Below are 18,181 nucleotides of genomic sequence, written 5' to 3'. Positions count from 1 at the left end.
CAGTGTTTTCCAAGCCTAAGGACAAAAGCTTTATATATTATTTCTCCATATATCTTTTAATATGTCAGGCTTTTGTTCTTCATGTCTTCTTTCCACTGTCTTGAACACTAATTATAAATATCACTTTGAAAATACCAAGATCACTCAATGGTCTGCCAAGTAATCAAGAGTTTCACTATGTGTACCAATTTGCTGCATTCTTAGAATATAACATCAAGGGCAAATGCCCCATATCATATTTAATACAAAAAAAAAAAAAAAAAAAAAAAAAAAAAAAAAAAAAGTAGATTTTTTTTTCTGCTCAGCAGACATTCTTTTAAGGCTTTTTGGTAACTTTTATAAATATTACTTGTGTGCTTTTGAATACAAAAAAAAATTGAAGAGAGTGAAGGGCTTAAAATATTCATTAAAATTAAAAATAAACATTAAAATTAAACATTAGACTTAAATGAATCATTTTCTGTTAGGAAATAGATAGTACTCTGAGCTCTGTCCTGYTCTTCCATCAGTCATTCACAAAACTTGCACTGTCTTTCATAGGAGTGAAATAAGCTCTGGTGCAGAAGATCTGCCTTTGCATCCCTTAAGAGCCATCTGAGCTTTTCAAATAGTGCTTAGGTTCATATGAAGGATCATTGCTAGTCCCTGGGATGAGATAAACTGCAGACCGTGAATAAGAGCCACTCACCTCATGAGTAGTAGGGAAAATTCATCAGTAATGAAGTCATCAGTAATTCAGGGAGGTTTTTCTGGAAGCATGTATGTAAAGGCTTCTGGGGAGGTTTTGTATTTGTTTTGCTTTGTTTTTCCACACCTATTTAAACCAAGTAAATTCATCTGTAATTTTACTTACTTTTTTTGTGGTTGTTGTGCGGATGTTCTCTTTTTCCATTAACATCTGAAAAATATGTAAATTAATAAGCTTTACTAATTCATTTTTCAGCATCCTTCATTTATCTCAACTATGGAGATTTCTCAGAAACAGGTAATTTAGAAGTTTGTTAAGATATATTGTATACTTGACATCTAGCTTCTTATATTCTGATGACTTCTGTTGCTTATCTGCTAAACTCTGCAGAGATGATTCTTAAATTGTATTTGGTAAAAAGGAAAAAAAAAAGTAATTCACATTTGCTTGCAAACAGGAATTTGTGTAGCAAAATTATTCATGGAAACAAATCTCTAGTCATATAGTTGTGCAATTTGTGAGTGAAGTCAATGCACACTCAATTTTCCTGACATTAGAAATGCTTGACTCTATTAAATCTAGTAATAAACTTTTGTTACTATTATTGCTGCTATTCTGTTATTAGGAATACAGAGGACTTCACTGAGATCAGGGCCTTGTGCTAAAAGTTGTGCCTACCCAGACCGAAAACTGGCGGCTCTGCTCCGAATTCACAGTGCAGATGTGGGTGGTCCCAGGCTGGCAATGGCAAGGTCCAGCACCAATTGGGGAGCTCCCTGTGAAAAGCTGCTCCAYGGCAGCTCTGCAGTGGCCACACGTGCACTCGGGGGCCGCAATGACACCAGAGCCCCCCTCGCCACCCCACTGTGGTGGCAGAGCATGGCGTGCCTGCCATGCCGAGCAGGACACGCACTGCACAGCTGCCTCCCATCCGTCGCCCCCGGGAAGAGGTGTTGGGCCAGCTGGAAGCGCTGCCGGAGCCGGATCCGGCTCAAGAGCGGCCGCTGGACCACCCTTGTCTCAGCACGCAGCCCGCGCGCTCTTGGGGGAGAGGGAAGTAACATTATCCCTGTTTTGCATGGAGAACAGAAGCAAATCGGGGATAATGTTTTATTCACACAAGGTCATCGCTAGTTCCCCATMCAGATTCTGCCACGGCTATCCTTTCCCTTGTTTTTTAAGCATACTGTTAAAACTGCTCTCACTGTGGATACCATCTGATTTTTTCATATGTTCAGRCAAAAGGTGAAAGGGTGTTGAGTACAGTTGTCTTTCCAGGACTACTGTCCTCTCCCTTTACTGTCATGTTGTCCGGCATTGATGGAGATTGTACAATTYAAACAGAGCCCTGAGAAACATTTTGCAGTGAAGGAGGTGTCCTCGCACGCCTTATAAAATCTGGGACAAGGTTGAAAGTCTGCAACTGTGACCCTGCAGAAGGGAACTTTTAAAAAGGGCTGCCCAGAGAACGCTTCTAATTCATTTGCTTTGCCTGATTTGCAGCAACAATTGTACATTGGTTCCAGGGATGGATTGGTTCAGCTCTCCCTGCACAGATGTCACACGTATGGGAAGGCTTGTGCAGACTGCTGCCTTGCCAGAGACCCATACTGTGCCTGGGATGGAAACTCGTGTTCCAGATATGCCCCCACTTCTAAAAGGTGAGAAAAAAGAATGCTATGCACCACAAAAGACCCTCTTCTTCGCAAGAATTTAGCGATTCCGAATCAGAGTATTTCTTTTTACTTGGCACGCTTTTTGCCTTAAAATCATAATCAAGCTTTGACTGTATTTGTTTTTCTGCTAGGAGAGCTGTGAAGGCAACATAACACTGTTTAAGTGCATGTGACAATAACTCAGATACTGCAAATGGCACTGTAAATTCATCACTTCCCTTTTTTGTGCCAAATGCTTTAAGTTACAAGATGCTTAGATTGAGGCCTGAGCCTGCGTGAGTGTAGTGATGGAAAACAGAGAAGCAAGACCCTCTCTTTTTGCATAGGGGAAACTTACAGTCATATAGTGGAGTTTAGTATAGCACCCCAGAGCTGTCAATAGCAGATGCGTTTAACTCTCCAAGTCTAAACTAACAAGCTACCCCTGTCTCATATAACTTAGTAAGCCAGCTACGGCTCAATGTGTCACTCATAAATTGCACTCATGAACCAATCATGAGAGGCAGACAGAGGTTGCAATGGTGTGTTTTGAACACATCGGGAGCAGTTTTCCACAAAGAAAGGGGCTATATATGAACTTTACCTATGGGTTAGGACAGCCGGTATGAATTCACATGTAGGGGGAGCACTAACTGTGTTTGCTGTTTGGCACATAGTGTCCCTCTTGGACTGTTGGCTGATTTAGCCGATTTAGCCAGAGCTCTGAGCATGCTGCCTTTACAGCCTGTTTGTTCCTCTTTGGAGGAAGCTTTCCTGACAGTAATTCTTGTAGTAAGGGTCGGGGGTTGCAGCCTGAGCTCAGGCTCTGGAATGAGACCTTCTTCTGCCTTAGGGACTGCAGGACTGGGGCCTAAGCAATTAGACAAGCCATTGAAGTTAATGAGTCATAGGTTATTGTGTCATGGTGTCATGGAACTTTATGTATTTTCCCTCAAAGCCAAAGTAAACTAAATTCAGTGAAATGTAGATGAAAGCAGAAAAGCAAGTGTTCAGGCTCACTGCAAAGTTAGTCACACGTGAGGGTTGCTGAAGCCTGAGATGGGACTGGGATACAGAGATTGATGGTCCATGCTCTTAAACAGATGTTCGGTTTGGTGGATAGGCCAGAAATCTGTGGCTCCAAAAGAAGGAATGGGTGACTGGCCTTGGGAAACCTCCAGTAGATCAGTTACTTAAATGTTTCCCTCTGTCTAGCTGCCTCTGCTTCCAGCATGTCTAAACCTTTTACCACAGTGGACACCTCTGCCTCAGGATCCAGCTCTCCTGCCGAGGCATCRCTTTGTCCTCCTCCTTTTACTTGCAATGTAGCTGTGAGAAAGTGAGCTCCTTCCTGTGTCTCAGCTGCTTCTACTGAAAGATTAAAATATGAACTTCTGTTTCTAGCTCTTGGGAGACAAATGCAGTCATTGACATGGGAAGAWTTTTTTTTCTTTAGAACTATTATAATGAAACAGCATTAAATCACAGTGAGTTTAAGTAACACACCCAGAGATTACCAAACAAGTTAGTTGTGAAACTGGGTTGACAGTCTAAGACTCCCAGGACTTTACTCCGTTCATTTCCTTATAAAGAAAGATAATCAGATTTGTGTCATTTATTTACTTTTTAATTTAAGTAAATTGTAAGTTTTTCCTTCTTCATTTTAATGGTTGACTTACTACTTATCCTGGGCAGATCCTGAGCTCAGCTTTGAATCACCCACTGAACCAGAATTCTTTTTCACAACATACACCATTAAATATGTTTTTGAATATTTCCAAGACAATCAATTCTATCAGAAGATCTGTGATAGAGCTCCTGGAGCAATTCAGATGCTCTATCACCATATTCCACATCTTTTAGTCTAGGCAAACGGGTTTTTTCCCTCTTTTTCCCTCTTTCTCTTTTTTTTTTGTTTCTTTTTCCCTCTTGCTCTTCCCAGCGGTTTTCCCAAATCACAAGCCTTTCTCTTGATGTGAATTGTACAAATCTCTCTAGGCCACATGCTGCTTTGAGGGTGAGGCTGGTTTTAGTTAAGACCGTAATTGTCAGCAGTAGGGTGGGAGCAACGCAAGTCCACATCTGCTGAGCTCCTCTGCATTTTGTTGTTGAATTCCAGCAATTATGTCTGAAGTGTTACAAGTTTTCATGCTCTTCCCATAGGCGAGCCAGAAGGCAGGATGTCAAATACGGAGACCCTGTTGCACAGTGCTGGGACATTGAAGACAGTGAGTATTTTGCATCTTTCTTTTCCTTTGGTTGTTTCAATAACAGTTGCAAATCTGCTGAGCTGGAGGGACTGATGACGTTTGGGAAGCTGCTGCCACTGTGTACCTTGGCTTTGCTGAGGCTTGGCCAGTGCTGGATATGGTGTCCAGCACCCCTCATGCTCCTTGTGTAATGCATCCCAGCATTGACCCACAGCACCAAAATGTGCCAGCGATGCAAAAACCTTACACTGCACCTGAGCAGATACCAGAACCTACACTCCTTCAGAAAGAGAGTAGATAATCTCATGAGGAAACCTATATGGGCAAGCAGGGGCTGCTCCATCCTCTTCTCTGCTGCCATGCACATCAAGACAAAAGTCCAAGGGCCCAGGTCCAGCTGCCAAACTGTGCAGCTCCCCCTCCCCAAGGCTACTTAAATACTCCTGTTATTAACAAGAGCCTCGACCTCCTCCTGCCAGCTCCCCCTTCCCTTTCCCACACCCTCTTTTCGGATGCCAAAGTGTCTGGCTTGCTCCGTTGGCAACTGCAGCCGTTCCCTTGCAGCCTGCACTGTCAGTATGAAGTCCTGTGGTTACACAGCGATCTCTGTGGCAGCATGAATAAATGGAAAGCATTCAAAACCAAGCTTGGGTTTGTCTGGGGTTCTTGTATTCACTTATTAAAGTGAACAGCCCAGTCAAAACAGTATTGATCGTATCGCAGAGTTGAACGTTTGATTCGAGTGAAGCCACCACTTTTGACTGATCTCCGGTTATTCTCATGCCGTGGCGGCGCTGGATGCCTGCCGCAGATCTCAGTGTGAGACACTGCAGAAATCAGAGCTGCTTGCCACAGGATCAAAGCCCGAGCCTGCTGCACAGTATACAGGACTCCCACTGTACATGCGTACATGCAGACATAATTAAAAAGTCAGGCAAAAAATCTTATTTCCATTAGAGTCAATGGCAAAACTCCCGTTGGTTCCCAAAGGGCCAGCATTTCTCCACTTACTGCGGTATCTGAGACTGTGCAAAGCTCTCAGTTGCAGCAACACTAGGAGAAAGGCTGCCAATGCCACTTTTTCCTGGATGCATAAAGAGATAGTGAAAGAAACGTTCTTGCTGGACAAATGTAAAATGGCTCAGTACACAAATTGAAACAAATCCTTGGTCCTCCTGCATGCCATCAAGATAAATTTTATCCTGCTGAGGATGACCACTGTGCACCATAAGAACATGAAGCTGGCCTGTACCACTCCAGGCTCTTGGCTAATCTYTGTTATTTGTGATGATTAGCAGTGTTACAGCCCCAAAGCTTATATAAGTTTAGTACTCTATCGTGCAAGATTTTCTGTTTGCAGACTGTCTTGGCTTCATGAAGTTGTTTGCCTCTGCTGAAACCTCTGTGGTGCAGTGAAATAAAAGAAAAGCATTTAATTCAGAGAGCTTGAATTTCTGTGGATCTACTATATATACTTAAAATATTGAAAAAAAAAAACAAAATTGCATCCATTTTGTTTTTGAGCTGACTTTTGTTTTAGGGGAAGCTGCTGCTTTCACCTTCCTCACTGATATTGACAAAGTGTAAGTAACAGCTTGTGCCTAATGATAAGGCAGATAAGACCCAGATAAGGCAGATAAGACTGTACTGGAAAGGAAAATAGAGAGCAGAGATTAGAAATGACATGCTTAGGTTTTACAGAAGGCCACAAAGGGAACCCAGATCTGCTTATTTCAACTTTGGAGTTTTGTCTAAAGCAGTCTGCACAGCGTTCCACCAACTGAAAAAGTCAAATAGTCCYGTGACTCCTTCTCAGGGTTCAGGAGGAGCAAAGCAGACCCCAGTGACCAGAGCCTGGCTTCAGTCACTGCTCCCCCTCAGTCAGGTCCAGCAGTAGCATTACRTCCAGGAAAAATACAGAGCAGGTTTTAAATCCCTCAAAGGTGAAAGCCTCAACTTTAAAATGGAGCAAGCCCATGATAGAGATTTTATTGACCTCCTTAAAAACCAGTTGCACTGAAGGAAGGTTAGCAGCCGCCTCTAAATCCTCATAGTTATGTTTTAAGCTAGAAGTTAAGTTTCCTTTTGCTTTTTTTGTACTTCACTTGCTCTTATAGCATCTGTTCTGAATCAGGCTATTTTCCCATTGCTTTAAAAATCAGGTCAGGGTTAATCTGCTGTACTGTGTTTGCTTTCCAGGCATTAGTCATGAAACTGCTGATGAAAAGGTGATTTTTGGCATTGAATTTAATTCAACTTTTCTGGAATGTATTCCTAAGTCGCAGCAAGCCTCTATTAGGTGGTATATTCAACGCTCTGGAGAAGAACATCGAGAAGAGGTAAGTTATAGTCATCAAGGCAAGTTTCTTCCACAGAGAATTCAGCTGAGTATTGAGAGGCAGGAGTTACTGGGATTAGTAGATGTTTTACTTTTCCTTGCTTCACCTTAGCTATCACATAGCATTCTGGTATCACCATTTGGGTCATACATTGGGGGAAGACAGAGGCCATTTGTACTGCATCTTAAGCAGTTTTGTTTATTTACTTTGACTTATATGCTCATTCTATTACCAAAAAAAAAAAAAAAAAAAAAGAGAGAAATTGTGTTTTAAACAGTAAAAAATCTAAAAAGTACTAAAAAGTTACTTTTCTTCCTCCTAGTAATTAGCAAAACTAATAGTTCTATGAACAAAAATGTATCAAAAAAATGAAACTTTATTCACTTCAGTGTCTGATTGCCTTCCCTTATCATGTTGAGCGATGTAGCTAAGGGCTGATATATATGGCTCTCTTCTCCCTATCCCTCCCTGAGGAAGGAACAATCCATTCAGACATAATTTTTTTTTCCACCTTGTTTTGTTGGTGGAGTCTGAGGATTTTATTTAAATATTGCTCTGCACTTGTATGAAGAAGTCAGGTTAAAGATTCATTCTTTGCATCTGGAATAGAAAGCAGTGAGATCTGTGGTTGTCCCTAATTCCTGCAGGATCAGGCTAGGGGTCCTCCCTGGTGGAGAAGCCCTTGGAAAGACTCTAGTTCCCTGCTGGTATCCTCCATATTTTCCTGCAGATTCCTCTCTGAGCTAGTGAGAAAATGAAGGAGGCCCAAGCACATACCCAAACAGTCTACGATCTATGGAGTGGGACTGTTTTGGACTGGGCTTGAGCGCATCTCCAACCTCATAAGCCTTCCTAGCCTTTCTCTTACATGAACGATTCTGCATCTGAGGCCAAGTCCTGCTGTGATTGCAACCATGGCAACAGGGAAAGAGAAAAGAACTGTCTGTTCAAATGAGCTGGTCCCCGGTGTTAGATAGGCTTTTGTTGTTGTTGTTGTTAAATATTCAACCTAGATAAAATTTAGTTTGAATGACCTTCTCTGGAGATGTTCCAAATCCGCCTGGATGCGACTCTGCCATGTACTGTAGGAGACCCTACTGGAGCAGGCAGGTTGGACTAGATCATCTCTAGAGGTCCCTTCCAACCTTAAGGATTGTATGATTCTCTGATTCGGTGAAATGCAMAGTGTCATTTCAAGTGTGGCCTTCCTTTTTCAATGCTCATTCTTCCTATGAGACCTTCTAGGTGCAAACGYGGGCTCTTTGCTTTTAAATGTCAGGGAGGCCTAGGCTTGCCCTGGTACCTGTGAGCACAGCCACATTTGCTGAGATGCAGCTCACCGTGGTAAACTCAAAGCACTGCTTACAGTGTGAAGGCAAGTCTCCAAAAAGTGGCTGCCTTAGAGCTGCTAATTCCAGTTATGTGTTGGCCCAGGAAATGAGGGTAAGGAGGCCTCAAGCACTTCTGATTTTCCTCCAGATGAGACAAAAAATGCAGGATTGCAACACTGCAGTACTTCGAATTTTCTTCCTTTGTCTTGTGCTTTGGTTTGGCAAACCTTCCTTCTTCTGCAGAGAAAGAACGTGTCATTGATAGGCACAGTATTTCCCATAGTGTGGGCTTAATACCAAAGGAAGGAGGTTAGTGGTTTGAAATGCTGTCTTTAACTTCTGTTATAATCCATACTTGGAAAAAAAATGCAGTTTTCTGATCAGCAGGCCAAGCATGCTCATAGCCACAGGTGGTTGAACTCAAAACTTACCGTAAGCTTGGGTTTATCCGTCTTTAAAGACCTATGAAAATTCATGGTTTATGCTGTAATTGATTTATCTTTAACTGTCCTGTACAGATGACTRTGTGCTCTACTTCCCTAAGGCAACAGTTCAGAAAATGCACTTAACATATTTGATTATACCCATCCTCATTCAGGAAAACAAGCTAAGTACAGGCTTAATTCCAACCACGTGTTTAAGTCTCATTTTCAAATATATTTAAGCAGATACTTACTTTTTTTCTCTTTTTTTTTTCACTTTTTTTTTCCTGAACAAGAAGTTTATATCAAGTTTTAAGGAGCCTCAATCATTATAAAAAGAATGTGTTTTAATTATAACACAGGTCCACGTTTCTCTAACTAAGCTACAAAATGCCAAATGTGGCCAATTCCTTGTGAAGACTGTGTAATTCAGAATCACAATAAATACCACTTTATGGTTTTGAAAGTCTGAGCTGTGTACAGAGCTGTTTCTCAGATTTGTCTATTCAAACTGAGGGGGAAAAAATGGTTGAATTTCTTACAAAATACTGCTTTAATTACAGACCTCTGGAGGTCAGGAAACCAAATTCATGTTGTCTTTCTCATTCAATTGTAGATCAGACTGCAGGTCACACTGGCTCTTGAACAAAGTTAAGGCAGCCTATAAGCCTACCTAATATAGCCYAACTTAAAGCTTTATTACCTTATTATCTCCTGCTACTGTTCCTATTTACRAAAGGTTCACTGGGGCAGTGAACTGGCACTCCACTCCCTATTTTGTACTGAAATACCAGTAATCCGGGAGCAGTAATGCTGCTGTCCCATGGGATGGCCCAGTTTTCCTGAGTAAAGAGCCAAGGATTGCAAGGGGTGCATGGGTCGACAGCACTTGGATCTTTAACAAGCACCCAGCACACTTCTTTGCACATTAGCAGCCTTCCCCAGTGCTGTTTACTGTGTAAACAGCCTGGCATCTGTTTGTATGAGAAAAGTAAAGCTTTGCTAAAAGACTAGATTAACCTTTGAGGCAAATTTAGAAGAAAATTTGAAGAAGAAATCTGCAGACAGATTGTCTGCATTATGAATGCTAACAGTAGGCAAATATCTTCTTGCCACATATTGTCCCTAAAGCCATAGCAGTATTTCTGTGATCTAACTTTGATAAAATAGAAGTTGGAGCACATGTTGCGGAACTCCTTGAGGGTAGTTTTGTTAGTTTATTTTTATTTTTTTTTTCAGTCTTTGAATACTACAGCCTATGTAAATGCATAAACACTTGGGCAATCACAGGATGAGATCATTTAGAGATAGTATGAGCTTTGTTTGGTCCCTGCCAGAAAATTCTTCTTCCTATAGGAACAGATTTCTTAGTATTTTGAAGCAGGTTAGTGTCAGTGTTGTAAAAACTGGAAGTCAGTGCAAGTAAACTCATTTTGCACACCCAAAATCATCATGCTGGGAAATTTCTTTTTTTTTTTTAAAGAGGAGCTTTATGTTATTATTTTTTTTAAGATAAATGTATTAATTTTTGAATGTTTTCAAATGCACAGCTATGCATTTGAAATGCAGCAGATTTATATATTGTAGCCTAAATAAATTACCAAATCACTCAAATACGGAGTGATCACTTCTCCTATTATAGAGAATAAAGATATTTTCCGGTTAGAACACTATTTGGGGATCTAGAAATTAAAGATTTGATGTGTTCTAATTTGAAATGTAATTCATCAGTGAAAACAAATTATTCAGTATTGTTGCCTAAATGGAGAGTTTGAAAGATACAAATATAGAATATATTTGTATATTTTTTTCTTTTCCTTTTTTTTTTTTTTTTCAAATTTCTTCAATTTGACCAAAATGCCGAATGTGACAGAAACAATGCAGTCATATTTAACATGTAGCTTGATCTTTGCTTGGCCAATGCCTTACTGTAATATTTCCTATTACAGTTATATTTTATGCTCTTTCCCTCTTCCTGCAGTAGATTTCTCAAATAACACCATACATTATTTCAGTGTGTGTCTTCAAGGTATAACTTATAGTGATGACGATACCAGGCTCTACAAATGACTCTGCACCTGGAACTTAAGTTATGGACTTTTAGTTCCAGAGCTGAACCTGTAACGTCTCAGCAAATCTTTAAACCTCATTTTGCAAACAGTTGTACAAGGTTATGCCTTGTCCATGACATGCAGTCCAGCTTCCTGAGGAAAAGAAAAGGGCAAAATCCAGAGGAGATGGGAAGCATTTGGCCCAGCATGATGCCTTTGACATTTCGCCCTCCAGGTCATGGTTCAGCCTCCAACTTCCAGCCAGAACGACCTGTGGGATGGGACAGGATCTCCTGTGACACAGGAGCTGTCACCAGGTCATTTGACWGCCAGTGGGAGTACATTTCCCTGCAGTTTGGGGCTGTTTTAAGGTCACGAATCAAATATYGAGTGCTTTTGCATCTTGTGGTGCTCACGCAATTGATCATATTTATTCCCGTGCTTTCAGGCTTAGTCACTGAGTGGAGTCAGAGCTTTATTGGGAGTGGAAATCATATAAAAAGTTGGGACATCGTTTGTCCATAATGTGTTAAAGTGATGAAGTTTCCTGAAGGTTAAAATCAGATGTTTATTTCTCCTAAAATTCATGTGTGTTGTGCTATGTATATAATAGGTGTCAGGACTGGGGGGGGGGGGAATAAAAAAGCAAATGCAGGGCTATTAGTGAACAGAAAGTCATTATTTTGAGTGTCCAATGGCTTTTAAAAATATTTGGCTCTCTACATAAGGCTGAGTTTTTTAGCCCAAGTCACCTGTGCCCTGATGTTTACCAAGCTGCCACGCACCCTAGCAGGGTACAGCACAAGCCATATGGTTTGTAATGAAGAATAGGCACCAGTCTTTCCTACCTTGCTCTTTCTTGCTCTGTTCATATCTGAGGGGAGGAATCCTCTGGAAGGCTGAAGTATGTTCTGGTGTCTCCTGCAGCAGCTCTTTTGCCAAATTCCGGCCCCAAAACAAGGCTGTGTTTTCCTGAAGACCCAGCTTAATGCCCACCTGGAAGGCTTAGTCCAGAATTAGAGAATAGGCCTTGCTAGGCACAGCATTCTGACCCACTTACCTCATCAGAGCAAAGAGCTGTTGTTCCCTTTCTGTGTTTTAGCCAGACTTGGAAGGCATCTTTCAGTTTGACCAGCCTAGATTTATGTCCCATTTACTTAACCTTATCAGGCATACATTGGTGAGTGAAGCAGTGTGAAGCAAAAGCTTCCATGTTGTTTCTTGTCTGGACAATTTTGCATCACAATAGCCATGGTCATCTGTGCTGCAAACATCTGGTCAGCAGCATCTTATGATTAAAGGTCACAGATTCCRTGAGAGTTGGTGGAGAGCTGAGTGAGGAATAGGAAATGCGTCAAGTGTGAGTCTCAGTAGGACTCTTGGTTAGAGGGGTGCAGTTCAGTGTTTGTGTTGCAGACACACACTGAAGCTTTGGTCAGTGAGAAAGAGAGCAAGAAAGAAGGAAAACATTTAGACGTGGATTCTGCAGCCTGGGAACTAAATGCAGCTCTCCTTCTTTCCTCTTTTGTTTTACTGATTCATTGGATTAGAATTGTTGTTTTATTATCCCACTTTCCCTCAATATTGTCAAATTATTAGATATGATTAATATTTTTGAGTTGTCTAGAAAAATGTAGAGAAAAAAAGTAACTCTGAGTTGACATATGCCATGTGACTTTTTGTTTTCCTTTCATCTGAATATAATTGGGGATAGGAGTTTAAAAATAAACTTGTAGTGAGACATTAGCTTCAGAGGTTCACCTTGAAAGTAATAGGACTCTTATGTCTCCATGAWAATATTGTACTAGTAATATATTCTTAATTTTTCCTGTAGTTTCTTAGTAAATAATAATAATAAAAAGAAAGTAAAACAAAAAAAAAAAGAGAAAAAAATAACACTGCAGTTGTGTTAGAGTTAAATGATTATTTTCCCCATACAAAAGCAACAACATGGCATATAACAGCAATTCCAGACTGACCTTTATTTCCAGTCAAGTGGTGGGGATGAAGAAGACAATGCACAAACAAAGATGAATGCAAAATCTCAGCAAATGTTCTCCCTTTTCCTTCCTCCCACGCTTGATTTTTTTCAGGGTTTGCAGCTAACCCTTGATTAGCCCAGCTTTACCTCTAGCATTTTTCTCATGTTGATTAATGAGGGAGGGCAGGCTTTGAAGCCACTTTCTTCTCCCAGACAGGTGCAGTGTTTTAACTGTGAAAGAGTTGACATGTGAATTATTTGTAAAGAGGGAGCTATCTAAACACATCATTAGCAAAGGACAAAAGGCATTGACTTAACCTGGTGCCACAGCACTTTCAAATCCTTGGTTGTTTTCCAACCTACTGATTGTTTAAAGATTTGCCATCCTTATTGGCAAGGCCTATTCTTTCTGCACGGTTAAATCCAGGTAGTGAAAATCAAGTATTTGGTTTACATGGAGGTCTTTTTCTGTTGTCCAGTGTTGTTGCTATCTATGGCATGCCCCATGTTTTAAGTAATGTGTCTTATGCAAACTTAAAGTGATTACTRCAGATTAAAAAATACATTTTATGATAAAATATAGTCAAAATCTGATCCATCTCCACTAAGAAAATGATTTAAAGATTAAATCATTTAAACAGATTTAAACACATATCTGTATCCTTTTAGGAATTAAAGCTTTTGTGATTCTGAATTGTTRTCGAATTTATAAATAGTTTAAGAGTTGTAATACAAGACAGTAAYTAGTTATGATATATTGAAAAAAAATCCATATTTGACTGAGATAAAATGATGTTTTTACCTACATATACTTTTTCACTGTCCCCAAAATCTAGTAAATTATGTTTTACATCGATAGTYCAGGAACCAAAGACCACATTAAGTATTCAAGAGAAAGGTTAAAGATCTGCTACCAAGTAATGAAATGCCAGGTGTTTATGAAACTCCAGAGCCCTGTGGGGCAACAAGTAGAGAGGAAAGGCAGGAAGAGTTYTGTACCTGTGGGTAAAACAACATAAACAGGATACCGAAAAGAGAAGCAAGGAGGRAAAACAATAATGAAGTGTTGCTCAATATGTGTGAAATCGGAGCCATAATTTCATCCTGCCAGAGGATAAGAAAGGAATGAACAATGAAACCACAGAGAAGAAGGAGGTGACAGTCCCCGTAAATCATTACCCAAGGTTAGCACAGGACATTCTGTAAGAGCACTGCTTCATTAAAAATAGATGTCGTGATGGCCTGGGATTAAGGGACATGACCAATTTACTCTGTTAGCCTCCTCGGGGATACCCCAGGCAGAGAGGGCAGCTCCTTTAGTTAACATGTTTAAGATCAGAAGGCACAATGGTGAATGGTTACAAATTGCAGGGAGATGGGGTCTGGTGGTCTTTCCAGCTGGATATCTGCCGTTTTTCTGCTGTCCTTTCACTGGAAAATCCTCGGACTGCTAGTAGGGGCCCTTTGGAGTGGCTGGAGCACGTCCAAGGGTGGGAGGTGCACAGCTGTCCAGCCACTCTGGACTCTAATTCTGGCAGAGATGCCGATCGGCAGATGCTACGAGTGCAACTGCACAGAGCCCCCCGCTCGACAAACTGGCTCCCGCTCTCACTCAGACAATGTGGGAACTGGCTCTGTGGTAGCACTTCACAGAACCCACATGTCTGGGAATCATCGGCTGCTTCCCATCCTTCTTTTCCCCAAGTTCCTCACACATGGATGTGTGGGATTCACCATCCTTGGCATGAAGCCTGGGCAGGAGAGAAGGGTTTCCCCATCAGGTGATGACAAGCAAAGCTCCCACCTGGGCATTTCCACCTGGTCCCACTCTCCCTCTCTTTGTGGAGTCCAGCCCCACAAGAAAACACCTGCCCTAGATGCATATCTGCCTACAGCTACTTATCTTTTGATGCATTAATGCCTTCTGTGCCCCTACATTTACAGCAACAATGAGAAAGGTACAGAGTTTAACTTTGAATAAAGCGTTACAGGCTGTTAAAATTAAGAACTACTGTCTTCTACTGTAGCTTCTGTGGATAGAGAAGTGGTCTTTACTATCTGTCCCCTTGCTATCGTCTGTACAAGTGCTTGTGTATCCACCATGAATTCTCTGGTTTAAATTTGGTGTAGTAAATCAAAACTAGCTTGTGCTCATGTAGCACCTGTTGTCAGGAGATAATCCATTTTTCCAGGAATTTGCTGAAATTAGCAGGATTTCATACCGCTGGTGCCAGTACACATGGTTATATCCAGTTTATGATTAAAGAAGCTGAAGCTGAGAGGCAGTCCCACACTGTGAACAGTGGCGGGAGCCAAATAGGGTTTGAACAAAGGACTGGGCTGCCAGAGCCATGTCCTGTTGTGGGATTTGTAGCAGTTATTTCTTGTCTCTGATACAGTCAGATCAATGGTAATACAGAGGAATGGATCTATCTGTCTGTCTATCCKTACCTTACTCAAGAGTGTTATAGTGGGTACTATATCAAACCAGAGCCACCCTATCTCTGCATGTATTATTTGTATACCTATGTGTGTATTGCTTTCTCTAGTGCTCTAGGAATAGTCTATAAAACTATCTAGTAATTACAAAATAGTTACTACGGAATCTTATCATATATATACACACAAYATATATATGTAAAAAGTATATGTCTATACACATATGCACACATACTGCACGCACACACAGCTTTTCCCATGGACTCGAGGAGGAAATCGTGTGCAGATTTTTTACATAAAGAAGCAGTGTGTAGCTTACCCGCTGTGAATAWATCTAATTTAGGCATCTTTATGCCTCCCTGCTCTTCCTTCTCTGAAGTTTGCTGCAGGGTCAGATGCACACCCTGGGAAATTTTCCAGATTCATCGCTGAGTTTCTCTGCCCCCTCCTTTCTCCCTTTTTAAACTGAATCCTCTGTCTTGTGCTGAAGTTTTTTTAACGTTATAGTGATACCACCAGCAGTGCTGGTGCAGTATTTAAAGCACTGGCTTTAACGAGGGCTCCTGGAGCTGCGCTCCAGGTCGTCTCAGTGCTGTTGGGTGCTGCAGCCTCTGCGTGGCAGCAGAGCATAGCGCTCCCCAAGGTGGCAGCTTGCTGCTGGAATTGGATCATTTTCCAAGCAAAGGCTGGTGTCAGAAAAAGACACTGGTAGTTTGGGCTCTCATTTCTACTCCCAACTCTGCTATCGATCTTTGCATGGGCTTTGGCAAATCACTTACCTTCTAGGTACTACATCTGCAAAAATATTTGGGTACCTGCTGCTCTGTCCTGGTTGTTTTCTGGGAGTTAGGTTATTTTGTAAATCATCTTCAGATCACCAGATATATAATTTACCTGACAGTGCTATTACTCTTAAGGTGCTTCTTATTGTAACAAGAGATATTATGCTGTATTTTGGGAAATATTTCCATTCGTAAATCAAAGTATAATTCTCCATTGACAGACTTGAGCCTCTACTAGAAATCTTCAAAATCTCTTTTTTTTTTTTTTTCTTCTCGTTGCCAGTACGTTTTCCCTATACGTATACATTTTTTTTTTCCCTGTAAGTTCTTTCCTTTTTTGTCCTTAAAGTCAACACGATGAAAAAAAAAATGAAGAACTATGTGGAGTTTTAGTCTTCTGGTATTATATGGTGGTTTTAGTCATATTCCAGTGAGTCAAAGCCATATCGCTTTTATAAAGCCAAGTTGAAAACCAGAATCAAATGAAGTGACTTTAAAAACTCAGTAGTTGTAGTAGGATTAAGAAAGATAATAGTGCCTCAGTGCTTCAGGTATGTACAAGGACCCAAATATGTCGGGTGAAGTACAAATACCTCAACAAAAAAAAGTCTCTGCTTCATGAGTTAAAAAATGTTGGGGATTTATGGGCAGTAAAAGCTGACCCTTCCATGGAGAATGTAGGATACCTTTATTTCGGTCTGCTGAGTGTTGGGGTCCTTTCAGCTGTGCAGAGTGTGTATTTCACCAACGCATGCTGAAACGCTGGAGATGGAGATGCTATAATTAGGAGCATCCCTCCAAAATTCAGGGGTTGCATGGCACCTGCCTGAGCTTCACATACCCCATCYGTGCTGGCAGTCCGTGGATGGGATGTGCCATGTACCAACTATGCCTTCCCTCCAACTGGAGACAGTCTTGGAGCACTTTATCCAATGAAATTAATGCCATGTATTCTTCTTTGTCCCATCACAYAGCTAAAGGCCGATGAGAGGATCATCAAAACGGAGCATGGGCTGCTGATCCGCAGCTTGCAAAGGCGGGATGCAGGAGCCTACTACTGCAAAGCCCAGGAGCACACCTTCGTGCACACCATCGTGAAGCTGAATTTAAACGTCATTGAGAATGGGCAAATGGAAAGCACTCAGAAGACGGAGGACGAGGAGGGCCGGGTGAGGGATTTGCTCACCGAGTCACGGCTCAGGTACAAGGACTACATCCAGCTGGTGAGCAGCCCCAGCTTCAGCCTGGACGAGTACTGTGAGCAGATGTGGCACCGCGAGAAGCGGCGGCAGCGGAACAAAGGTGGGGCCAAGTGGAAGCACGTGCAGGAGATGAAGAAAAAGCGAAACCGGAGGCATCACGAGCCTGCCCGGCCACCATCTACGTAGTCTGGAAATTCTATTTAAAGCAAGGACATTTTCTGTGGAAAGAAAAAAAAATACTGTGTTATGGTTTTGTGCATCTTGCCTATGAATTAATATTGCTTCTTGTCAAAATCAGATAACTCACCATCACTAATAATGTTATGGGTTTGTGTCATGGGATACAGTACCAAATGAAATGTTCCTTATTGGAGTACCACACACCAGGCAATAGTTTCAGATATACTCATTAAGAACAAAAGATGTACACTTTAGGTAATTTCTGGATAGCCTGAGGCTACACGAGTTGTATTCTGTACTTCTTGCATAATTTTCACATAGGAGCTAGTGTCCATGTTCCCGTGTTAGTACTTGCTGCCACGTTCCCCCTCAGAGGTGGCTACATTTCAGAGGAGGGCAGACGTATTTGTAGTTCTTTGGCATCTTTCTGAATAAGAAGCACTGTAGAAATGTGTGACAGATCTGCAAAATGCGCTCCCTCTCCCTTCTCTTTTTAACCCGTTGATTTTGCATAAAGGCACATGGGTGGAATTTGTGAGCAGGGAGAGGCTCAGCAAAAAAAAAAAAAAAAAAAAAAAAAAAAAAATTAAGTGTTGGCTTAGGGACAACATTCATTTTCCCCACAAAAGGAAAACGGCATAATTGTGCTTTAAAAGTGGGAAATTATAAAGTGTTATCCTTCAGAGTTTGAGAAGCCATCATTTTGCAGTCCATCTGCTGAAATGAAATGTTGACTCTAATTGAAACTGCCACCAAGATGCTTGGGAGTAAATTTCCTAAGTGATGCGTGGGAGGTATGTGCACAAATCCTATTAACAAATAATGGGATTCCTGCCTGCACCTCTCCTATCTCTCAAAGGATTTGACTGTTTCTCTGGCCCTTTGCTAGCTTCATTTTTGC

General features: G+C 41.3%; 1 protein-coding gene across 1 annotated transcript in view; it reads left to right on the top strand.

The window, feature by feature from the left end:
- SEMA3D (semaphorin 3D) overlaps positions 1 to 17,739 on the top strand; it is a 93,091-nt gene extending 75,352 nt beyond the window's left edge. The window contains exons 13-17 of the mRNA XM_026052213.1: positions 944 to 985; positions 2,192 to 2,349; positions 4,507 to 4,571; positions 6,753 to 6,892; positions 16,873 to 17,739. Coding sequence (XP_025907998.1) covers positions 944 to 985; positions 2,192 to 2,349; positions 4,507 to 4,571; positions 6,753 to 6,892; positions 16,873 to 17,286 — 819 coding nt within the window. The 3' untranslated portion in view covers positions 17,287 to 17,739. The remainder of the gene's footprint in view (positions 1 to 943; positions 986 to 2,191; positions 2,350 to 4,506; positions 4,572 to 6,752; positions 6,893 to 16,872) is intronic.
- The last annotated feature ends 442 nt before the right edge of the window (positions 17,740 to 18,181 follow it).

The sequence above is a fragment of the Nothoprocta perdicaria genome, unplaced genomic scaffold (genome assembly GCF_003342845.1).
Source record: "Nothoprocta perdicaria isolate Ctin4 unplaced genomic scaffold, notPer1 scaffold_85, whole genome shotgun sequence".
Classification (NCBI taxonomy): Eukaryota; Metazoa; Chordata; class Aves; order Tinamiformes; family Tinamidae; genus Nothoprocta; species Nothoprocta perdicaria.
This window is presented reverse-complemented; position numbering and strand designations above follow the sequence as displayed.